This window comes from Lactuca saligna, chromosome 5 (assembly GCF_052625555.1).
Source record: "Lactuca saligna cultivar CGN05327 chromosome 5, ASM5262555v1, whole genome shotgun sequence".
NCBI lineage: Eukaryota > Viridiplantae > Streptophyta > Magnoliopsida > Asterales > Asteraceae > Lactuca > Lactuca saligna.
Window position 1 is genome coordinate 189909553 of NC_136421.1, and position 11410 is coordinate 189920962.

Sequence of the window (11410 nt, forward strand, 5' to 3'; positions counted from 1 at the left end):
AGTTAATTGAGTAATTAAGTTGTTGGTTTTATGATCATCATAAATTGTTATTAGGTTGAGTGTTACATGTTTACACTATAAATAAAATGATCTTGTACATGGTAAATGATACAAAAATACTCTCTACTCTTGTCTTTTCTATGGCTGCATTTTCTAGCACGTATCTGTAACATCCTGAGATTTGTAGGTATATATGAATCCTCTCTTTTATTATTATTATTTTGTCATTGGTAATCCATAGGGATGGAAGAGTGAAGCCATAAGAAGCCTAAGGGCTAAAATTTGCAACTTTAGGATCAAGAAGATTGCGCTAAGCGTACATAAGATCCGCTGAGAGTACTAGGCACGCCATAGTACGTTGTGCGTACACTTGTGTACGCTAAGCGTACTCATGTCAGATGGAAAGCCTAATATTTAGGGTTTAGGTGCTATATAAACATCCTTATGAGCTCATAACCCTCTATCATTTCAGCCTCCATAGTTTTGAGCCGTTTTCCCTAAACCCTAACCCCTCTCTTGAGTGTGTGAGCTAAAAGTGTGTGTTTTGAGTAGTAGAAGAATAAGGTATTGCATCAAGGAGTTGGAGAAGTGAGGCAAGCTTGTAGATATGAGGTTATTTTGTGCTCTAGAAGCTATAGGAGGTAAAAAGCTCCAACATTTATGCTTGCATGATGTAGATCTTGCCTTATTATCTTTATAACACCTTTCTTGTCCCCAAAAGTCCCAATATTGTGCATGTTATGTTTTGGACATGATAAGCGGTCCTTTCAGACCCTAGAAAGGGTCCTAAGTGATAAAAATGATTTTCCAATAGCTAAAAGTGTCCCATGCATGTAGTAGAAAGGTCTTAACGGGTTAAGATAAAGTATTAAGGCTTTTTGGACGTCCAAAGTCTTAAAGTTTAAGACTTTATGGTTCTGAGGTTCGTTTAGTCCATGGATCTGGAATTTGGACTCAAGTGCTTAAGTCATTAAGAACTTATTAAGGATTTGGTAAAACCAACGTATGCCCCGCATAAGTTTTGTACGCTTAGCGTACTGAGTCAACCACTTGAATGGTGGTCAACACAAGGCAGAGTACGCCCATCGTACGCCCTCTGATGGGCTTTTGATGATTTGGGCTTCGGGATTGGGCTGCCTTTGGACCAGTTTGACTTGGGCCTTGTTGGATTTTCTGAAGATGTGTGTTGTAGGCTAGTTTTGGTAATGGATCTTAAAATGACACCTAATTAGGAAGTTGGGCCCAATTTGGAAAATTGGGCCAATGATGGGCCTTATATATTTGGACTTTTGTATCATGGATCTAGTATTGGGCCTTGGCCCAAATTAGAGAAAGGGACAAATAGACTATTGCTCTATGTGGGACCCTTAGTCAAGATTGATATGCCAAATGTTGACTTGGTATTCGTTATTTTGGATAGTTCAGGATCTTCGGTGAGACAACAGTCGGAGACTGTCAGTCCAGTTCAGCACTACTTTTGAGGTGAGTTTTGCTCACTATACTCAAGGGTCGAAGGCACCAAGGCCGACCCTTTGGATTGTTATCCTGCTTATTGTTAGTGTGATCGGTTATATCAAAATCTTGGTAGATAGGATGTTTCTATGTGGTTATGATCGGTTAGATCAGTATCCTGGTAAACAGGATGTTGGTGTGCTTAGTGATCTGTAGATCGATTTGTCTGTCTGTACACTGTTATGTGATTATCTAATATATGTGCACATGATTGATTGGTGGTTGAGGCTTATATGCTTTGTGCGAGAGCCAACAGACCGGGGCATTCCAACCCAATGGTTGTGGGCCAAGAGTATTCTATCCCGATGATGATTGGACTCATAGTATGTGGGCATTCCAACCCGATGGTTGTGGGCCGAGGGTATACCATCTCGATGATGATTGGACCCATAGTATATTAGCATTCCAACCCGATGGTTGAGTGTGACATCCCCATTTTTACGGCCAGAAAAGACCGATTTGTTTATGATTTGTTTTATAAAATCAGAGTAATCTTTTAAAGAAAATGGTTGCGGAATTTGTTCCCAAAACAAGATAAGATAATAACTTATCAAAACATTTCTCAAAGAGAATGTATTTTCATTTAATAATAAAACCTCGGGATGTCATGTTCTGATACAGACATATAAGCATAAACAGAACTTACATTTAATTACACAATTGATTTATATCTCCTTTAAATCTCTCTGTGAAATATGTCTTCGTATTAATACCTGTGATACAAAGAAAACTGAGTGGGTTAGGCTTGGGAGCCTGGTGAGCATATAGGGTTTTCATCCCACAATGTTATATCATATATTTATAAATATAGAACATTCAAACTTGTACAATTTCACCATATAAAGGCAACTCTCATCCCACCCTATCGATCCTCACAACGACACGATCTAAACTCTCGTATCTAAAATTTTCCTCTTTACCTGATCCCTACTCACGGATCTAAAACTAACCTTTTTCACCTGATCCATACTCACGGATCTAAAACTACCCGATCCATACTCACGGATCTAAAACTAACCTCCTAATCTGATCCATACTCCCGGATCAATAATTGTACCCAATCCATACTCCCGGAATAAGGACAATTAACTATACCCTAATCCTGATCTGATCCATACTCCCGGATCAATAACTGTACCCAATCCATACTCCCGGACTAAGGACAATTAACTTAGTCTTAATCCATACTCCCAGACTAATAACAAGTTTTATCTCTTTACCTGATCCATACTCCCGGATCTAAAACTAACCTCTTGGTCTAATCCATACTCGCTGAATAACTAGATCAACAACAACAACATCGGGGCCTCTCATCTGTTTATCACACATCAACTATCTATCCATGTTCTACCCAACATATTAGTAGATAAAAATATATATTTTTATACATAGTTTAAAACCTATATAACATTCTCATTCAATACCTATTCCACATAACAGATGAGGCATACCCACATAACACGTATTTCATAGAGAATAAATCAGATCTATGAAATAGAAGAAAGTGAATATACATTCACGCATATAACAACAAAATATACACATAACACGTATTTTATACTAAATACTTAATAATTATGCGTTAGAAGAAAGTAACCACACACTCACTTGATTAGAAGATGATCGGACAACACTACGACTTGTAGAAGTAGTATTCTTCGGTAGATCTGGAAGATCTTCACAAAAACCGGGCTCCTCGCGGGCAGAGCTTCGGCTCGGGAATCGCACTTCTTGGGATCTTCGAGGCCTCGGTACTTGCTTCGGGGGTCGGCAATGATATCGGGGCTTCGGGATATTATTGGTACGCAAAACGATGCAAAACTTAGAGAGAAAGGAAGAAAAATCGCAAGGAAAATGGCTGATCTCGAGTTCTATTTATAGGCTGCTGGGTCTGGGATTACGCTGGACGTACTTTGACGTCACTGCATGCGTCAATTGGTGGCACTCGAGTATTGGTCAGACAAGTTGCACCCCTCTGAGTACACTGGGCGTACTCAAATTACGCTAGGCGTAATTTGACTCGTCGAACTTCTAAATTGCGTAACTTTTGCATCCGAGCTCTGTTTTCGACGTTCTTTATATCCACGCGTAGGCCAGACCATACTCTACAACTTTCATTTAGACTCCGTTGGCTAGTTTTGACTTTTATTTTTTATTATTTATTTTTAGAAGGTCGGGACAGAAAAACTTCGTTATAAATTCATAACTTCTTCGTCCGACGTCCGTTATCGCCTAACTTTTCATCGTTTCGCTACTAACAACGAGATCTTCGATTCTCTCTTAGATTGTTTCAGCTAAAAACCGCTCGATCTCAAATCGAGTATTCGGGCTGCACACTACTAAGCTGAAACTTAGAAAAATCATAACTTCCTCATACGAAGTCAGATTTGGACGTTCTTTTTATGCATGCTCACGGTTTAATGAACTCTACGAATTTCGTTTAGATTGATAAGGCTAAATATCACTCTAACGCAAATTCACTTTTTTTACGTCATTCAGCGTCGCTCCGGTTCTGTCGCGAAACTTCGACAGGTCATAACTTCTTCGTTATAACTCGGATTTCGGCGTTCTTTATATGCACGGAAACGTTGTAACATATACTATAACTTAGTTAAGATTATTCATTCTAAATAATCTTTCAGCAAAAATCCATTTTTGACGCCTATCGTCTCTAAATTGACTAGCGGGCGTTACATTGAGGGCCTGGAGCATTCCAACCCAATGGTTGATTGGGCACATAGTATGTTGTTATTATATGTTTATTATTTGTTGTGCGGGTATTTTGGGGAATTCACTAATTTCGGGCTTACAATTTTGGATTTTGTTTCAGGTACTTTGGATGATCACAGTTTTGGATTTTGTTTCAGATACTTTGGATGATCGGTGGAAGACGAAGGCGTGATCGTGCACCTCCTCACATTTTATGATTTTGATTTCTGATATACTCTAATATAAAACTATTTTGAAAACATTTTGTAATAAATAATGATTTGTGGATGTTTAAAAAGGTTTAAAATTATTGTGAAATTTATGGATGTTACAGTATCAAGGTAATGTCCATATCTTGTTGAGTTCGACGATCTTGAAGATTCATTCTTGCTGTTTGTTGTATCCTTGTAAACAAATACCCGGAGTGGGTCAAATTTGTTTTAAGAAAACTGTGTCAAACACAAATATCAACTTCCATTAATTACTATTTGGCTTTCGTTATCGTGATTATAGTTTCCTGCAAAGATTTCTTTGGGATGGGAATATGGACTAAAGAAAGATTTGTTGGGTTGCATGTCTTTATTATATAGATGCTTGTTGTAATCAAAGTGAAGCTTCTTAGAGCCTTATGTTACACATTGATATGAGTAACAAAGTGAAGCTTCTTAGAGCCTTATATTACACATTGATATGAGTGATATTGAATGAGAGGAACTCAAGGCTTTTCAAAATGAAGTTTAATTCCCCATTAAAGATAGAATACGACTTTCAGTTGCTTTGATACAATTGGATAAAATATCCGACCTACAGGAGTAGTATAAATTGGTTAGATTATTGTATTAATCTTGTTTATTCTTTTGCCATGTAGTTGCTTATGATCACTTTCTTCCTAGTTTTGTTTTTATTACAGTTGTCTTTTCTTCGATAAAATAAAATTATCAAAATAGGAAATTGGGTCGAAACTTTCTAAAAATTTTAAAGTTAGATGAAAATAAATTGTATCATAAAATCAAATGTTATTGTCATCTCCGCTGGAGAGTTTAAGTCTTATATGTGACGTGGAATCAGGAAAGGTTTAAACATTAATTCATATATTTGTTGTTAAACAAAAATGAAAGTAAATAGTATCTTAAAATCAGTGCCATAGGATTCAAATATAGGTAGCTCAAAAACCAACCAGAAAACACTACGGCTATTGTCGCACATAATTAGCCAAGATACCACGATGCATTCCAAACGTTGGTACTAATAAATCACCATAACAAGGATACTAAACGTATAAAAATGCTTCATATCAACATTTCACACAAGGGAATCCAAATACATGATTGTGGTTAGGTTCATTGGTCTCATGTAGTCGTCTGTACCATTCACTATCTTTTCAACGATCAATCTGCATGCTCGTTCTGACGGATGGAACGCATCCCAAAACACAAACTCGTCTCTGTTTTCGCACAAGTTTGAATACGCATTACAAAAATCTAACCCATTATATGGTCCTTGTCCACAGCAAGCCGATTTTGAAGTTACAAATCCTGCATGCATAATCATTTGAAACGGTCAAATCCCACTTAATCATTACAAATGGTTTTTCACGAAAATGGTTCTTACCATACGCCTGAGGATTGTTCATCATATCAAAGTGCATCAGTCTTGTGTTAGCTGAAATAAACACTTCAGTGCCCAATTCAGCATTAAGGTTTTTAACCATTTGGTCTACTTGTGGTTCAAACAACTCCGCTGCAGCTTGAAGATCGGTTGAACATTCACCACTGAGCTTATTATGTTGCGCAATCTCCGCTGGTGCACAGCCTAGTGGTCCAGAACCTAACAGTATTGCCCTCCTAACTCCCATTTCGTACATTTTCTGTGATAGTTAACAACATTAGTTGTTTTCCAACATCGTCATCCTAATGAATTCTTGACTACAGCTTAATTACCATCAAAATCTTGCGATACTCTGACACAAGGTAGATGACATACTCTTGAAGAGTATATTGTAGAGACCTCGCAGAAAACGGGACCAAGTAATAGTTTTTCACGAAATCATTACCCCCTAAGGAAACAAGAGCTAACGCTCGGTTTACTATATCCTTTGCTTTTTCTTCTCCTACTAAAGAACTCAGTTTTTGTTGGTAAACCTTAAAGTACTCTAATTGTAAGGGCATTGCAATTATCTCTCCCTGTGATGATTAAATTTTGTTTACACACAGACACATATAAATATATTGTTAATTACACTTTTCGTCAACTTACAAACTGGAATCCTGTATCGTTGAGTATTCCTACTCCGGCAGAAGCAAAGTTTGCACCCAAAGGAAGCTTTTCTTCATTCAATTCAAGACTCAAAAACGGAAGTACAGGTTCAGACCCGATGTGCTCACCTGTTTACAACGCATAATATTGAATTATCTCATCCAGTCACATGCATTTGCACAGAATCAAAGCAATAGAATCGGGGGTTTTAAACATGGAAGAGAAGAAAAGAAGTAAGACGTCCATTTTTATGTGTCAATAAGCGATTATCGGATATTAGAATGGGTCATTTTATAAATATTTGCCTAATCAGAATGATTTACTGCAACATCATATAAAATTGGTCCACATGTACTGCAATGATACACCGGTGGATTTTAACTATCTAGTTGGCATATCTCTCAAGTTTTTGATTCCTTAAATAACACAGTTCACCATTATAGTAAATCCTTCAATAACGTGTGTCATATCTTAGGCCCCATTTGTTTTTCTACAAAAGTACTTTTTGAGCACTTTTCCCTTCTGGCGAGTAAACGTTTCGCAAGTGCACGTCTTCTTCCGCAAACTTTGAAAAAGACAAAAGACATTTAACCACTTCTAAAACAAACAACACCTTAGTTTTGTAGATTAGAAATTAAATAGATTTGCTAAAGTTATTTACCATTTGTTGCTAACTATTGTAATAAATTTTATAGAGTATTTTTTTAGGAACAAAACGGTTTAATTAAATAAAGTCAAATTCAACGAAAAATAAACCAGTAGGGTCAAACAGTATATTGACAAAGTGAGAGTCCACCAAATAAAATAATTTTTAGAATATCAAGTATTATTATGTTATTGATTGGATGTAAGGGCACAACTACCTGCCCCACTTGTACCGATGGTGTTGATTTAGGACATAGCAACAACCATGGCAGCTGTTACAGTTGCTTGGAAACCAGTTGGATCGTACAGATGAGGTGGCGTTGGCGGATCTATCGGGGGATTGTTGTTATTTCTATTGGGTCTCTTCTTCGGAGGCATCTTACTCTAAAATAATCAAGGAGAAGAGAATGGTAAGTCCCTTAAATTTCAGAGTTAGGTGATATGGAACAATATATATCTCAACCTGATAGATAAAGTGTTCTACTATATGATATACAAAGAAAGGTTACCAGTACAAGTAAATTATCGATAGAAAAGAAATAAGTAGCAACACTTGGAATGAATCTCTACACTGTGTTCGACTCTATATAAAATACTCCTATAGTATTTTAAGTTGTGTGTTGTGATCTTTTGTTCTCTTTTGAATGGAGTGGGTAAGTTTTAAGCTTGTTGCAACACCACAGTCACTCCCAAACATATGTTGGTCGTGTCCCAAATAAATATAGTTGGTCAGGCTATATTTATTCCATACATGATTACATAACTATCCAGGTTTAACTACAGTGTCCAACATCCACATACTTTTGTTTTGTTCTACTTGCAAAACTGTTTCTGGTATATATATATACTTGTATAATTCTTATAAAATACTTAGATTTTTAAAAGTATACTTTTAGTTCAGAGCACTTCGGCCCCTTAGCGTTTATACTTATATACCATGTAAGGTTTGATATACTTAGTTCACTGTAAACAATAGCTCTGATACCAATCTGCCACACCCCCAAACCGAAACAACGGAAACGTTCGGGGATGGAGGACGTCATGCACATTATCACAACAATTGCATCATAATAATCAAAGTAAACACAACCATTACATTGAAAATATAAGGTATTTACATCTGTTTGATACATAATTTGTATACTTCAAAAGTATACCAAAATATAAAAGACGAGACTCTATATGCCCCGTCTTCTCAAAAGTCTGCGGGATTACCTGTTTACTGATCTCCTGAGAATACAAGCGATTTTGAAAGAGTATCAGCATTAAGATGATGAGTTCATAAGAATGTTTTTTTTAATGTAAACCTGTCATTAAATCTGTAAAAATATTTGTATGCTTCTTAAGAAAATCAAATATTTTCTAACATATATGTTCATTACCGTACTTTGGAGTAGTATATGAAAATGTTAGTTTGTATGACTTATCTAGTAGAGTGCTGGAATTAATGGATTAAGTACTTAATGGGTTAAGTGAGAAACACTTAACCTTAGTTGTCATTTTATGTGAAACCCTAATTTTCGGAATTTGATCTGGACCCGCACTTGAATTATTCACTAAACTTAATATGTTAATTATCAATCATTTGCAATCAACCTAAAGTAATATTGGACTTGAAGGATTAAGTCCTTAATGGGTTAAGTGAGAAACACTTAACCCTAATTGTCATTTTATGTAAAACCCTAATTGCACTTGGGTTTATTGTTGGGGTTTTCTATTGGGCCTTGATGATTGGGTTATTAATGGGCCATCCAAGATCAAGTAAATGGACTATAATAATTAATGGGCTTTAAGGTAAGACCCATATGAGGACTTGGGTCTAATTTGGAAAATTAGGCCATAGATGCGCCATAGTTTGAGCCTTTATGATTATGTGCTCTTGGGCCATTAGAATATTGAATGTTGGACTGGACTAAATGGCTGGTCCTTATAGTAAGACCTTCTAAAGGTTTGGGCCCAATTTGGAAAATTAGGCCATGAGTTGGCCTTTAACCTATACTTAACTTTTGGGCCTTTGGATTGGGCCTTAGGCTTGGATCAAGCTAAGATTAAGGTAAAAAAGTCTTTTACCCCAAACATGGACTTATGGTTATATATTGGAACCCAATTATTAATTGGGTGCTGTTTTGATGTTGGCAGTTCGGGAACCTGTCATCCAGCAGCTGGGGTTGGGTCTACATGACTTCAGCAGTGTGAGGCGAGTTACTTTCCAATAAAAGTGCATCTAAGGCACCAAGGTCGGCCCACTAGTAGTTGATTATAGTTGAGATGATTGTGTTTGTGATAATTGTCTGGTTTGCTACTACCTGGTATGTTTATGTGTTAGCATGAGATGTTATATGTGATAGTGGTAGTAGGAGGGGAATAGTCCCTAAGTTCGATTATTAGGACCGAAGGGTAGGTCGGGCACCCCATATATGTCTGACAATATGATTATGTTATAATATGTGTGGTAGTAGTAGTAGGGGATGAAATAGTCCCTGGAGTTCGGTTGTTAGAACCGAAGGGTAGGTTAGCACCTCATAATGGCTTGACACAGGTAGGTCGACACCTCAGAATAGGAGGACCGGGTAGGTTGGGCACCCCAGAATTTCCTGGCAGTATGTATGCTATGTGATTGTATGGTATGTGGTATGATGGGGGAACTTACTAAGCTTCAGGCTTATAGTTTTCAGTTTTGGATTCATTTACTTCATTTTCAAAGGAAAGGAGCCGACTCGATCGCAACGCATCACACTATGGTTTTCCACACATGGGATCCTTGGGATTACACTATGATATTGTTTTATGATAACATGTTTTGATTATTTCTACTTTGGTTTTGACATGACATGATATTATGGATGTTTTATTATACTATTGGTTTTATAATAACGTACTTAAAAATCAAAATTTTGTCCTATATTTTTGAGATGTTACAGTTGCGCAGGGTATATCGCCTATGTCATGGATACCCAGGAGTAAGGTAAGGCGACAGTTGATGATGTACCGGTAGTGAGAAAGTACCTGGATGTATTCCCGCAGGAATTACCTAGGGGTACCTCCGGAGAGACAAATTAAGTTTAGGATTGACTTGGTCCTTTTGCGGCTCCGATAACCAAGGCACCATGTCGGTTGGCTCCTACCGGGAAGTAAGAGTTGTCTACATAGCTATAAGAGCTGCTAGATAAGGGTTTTATCAGGCCGAGCAGTTCACCATGGGAAGCCCCGATCCTGTTTATAAAGAAGAAGGATGGGTCACATCGCATGTGCATAGAATACTGGGAGCTGAATAAGGTAATAGTGAAGAACCGTTACCCACTTCCGATGATAGATGACTTGTTTGACCAGATTTACAGAGCATCTTGGTTCTACAAGATTGATTTACAGTCAGGGTATCACCAGATACGAGTCAGGGAGGATGATGTGTAGAAGACAGTTTTTAGGACTCGCTATGGTCATTATGAGTTTGTGGTGATGCCGTTTGGGCTCACTAATGCTCCAGACGCGTTCATGGACCTCATGAACCACGTGTGCAGACCAATGTTGTATCGGTCTATAATAGTTTTCACTGAAGATATCTTGGTTTACTCCAAGACTCAGTAGTAGGAGCACCTGAGAGAGGTGTTGGAGACAATAAGGAGGGAGATACTTTTTGTGAAGTTCTCTAATTGTGAGTTTTGGTTGCGCGAGGTGTAGTTCCTTGGGCTTCTCGTATACCAGAAGGGTATTCAGGTTGATCCCGCCAAGATAGAGGTCGTGATGTAGTGGGAGATTCTGAGGTCTCCAACTGAGATTCGAAGTTTCCTGGGTCTGGCAGGGTATTACAGGAGATTTATTCAAGACTTCTCCTAGATTGTAGTTCTGTTGACCCGAATGACCATAAATTCGGTTGTTTTTTGCTGGGGACCTGAGCAGTAGGTAGCCTTTGAGATGCTCAGGTAGCAGTTGTGCAAGGCACTGGTTCTCACTCTTCCAGGGGGAGTAGATGACTTCGTAGTCTACTGTGATGCTTTGATCACAGGCATGGGAGCAAATGTTGATGCATCGGGGTCATGTGATAGCTTATGCCTCATGAAAGATGAAGCCTCACGAGGCTAACTATCCGACACGCGATTTAGAGCTGGGGGCTATGATATTCCCCCTCAAGATTTGGCGACACTACCTCTATAGGGTCCATTATAGAATTTACATAGACCACAACAGTTTGAGGTACCTCATGGATTAGCCGAATCTGAACATGAGGCAGCGTCGATGGTTAGATGTGGTAAAGGATTATGACTGTGAGATCCTTTACCACCCGAGCAAA

General features: G+C 37.9%; 1 protein-coding gene across 1 annotated transcript; it reads right to left on the bottom strand.

Moving 5' to 3' along the window:
- Window positions 1-5523: 5523 nt before the first annotated feature.
- Window positions 5524-6723, bottom strand: LOC145046064 (GDSL esterase/lipase At5g33370-like). The gene is made up of 5 exons (XM_078994350.1): window positions 6651-6723; window positions 6478-6605; window positions 6162-6404; window positions 5833-6088; window positions 5524-5756 (listed from the first exon to the last, which is right to left on the bottom strand). The coding sequence occupies exons 1-5, from the start codon at window positions 6721-6723 to the stop codon at window positions 5524-5526; spliced, it is 933 nt and encodes a 310-aa protein (XP_078850476.1).
- Between the last annotated feature and the right edge of the window lie 4687 nt (window positions 6724-11410).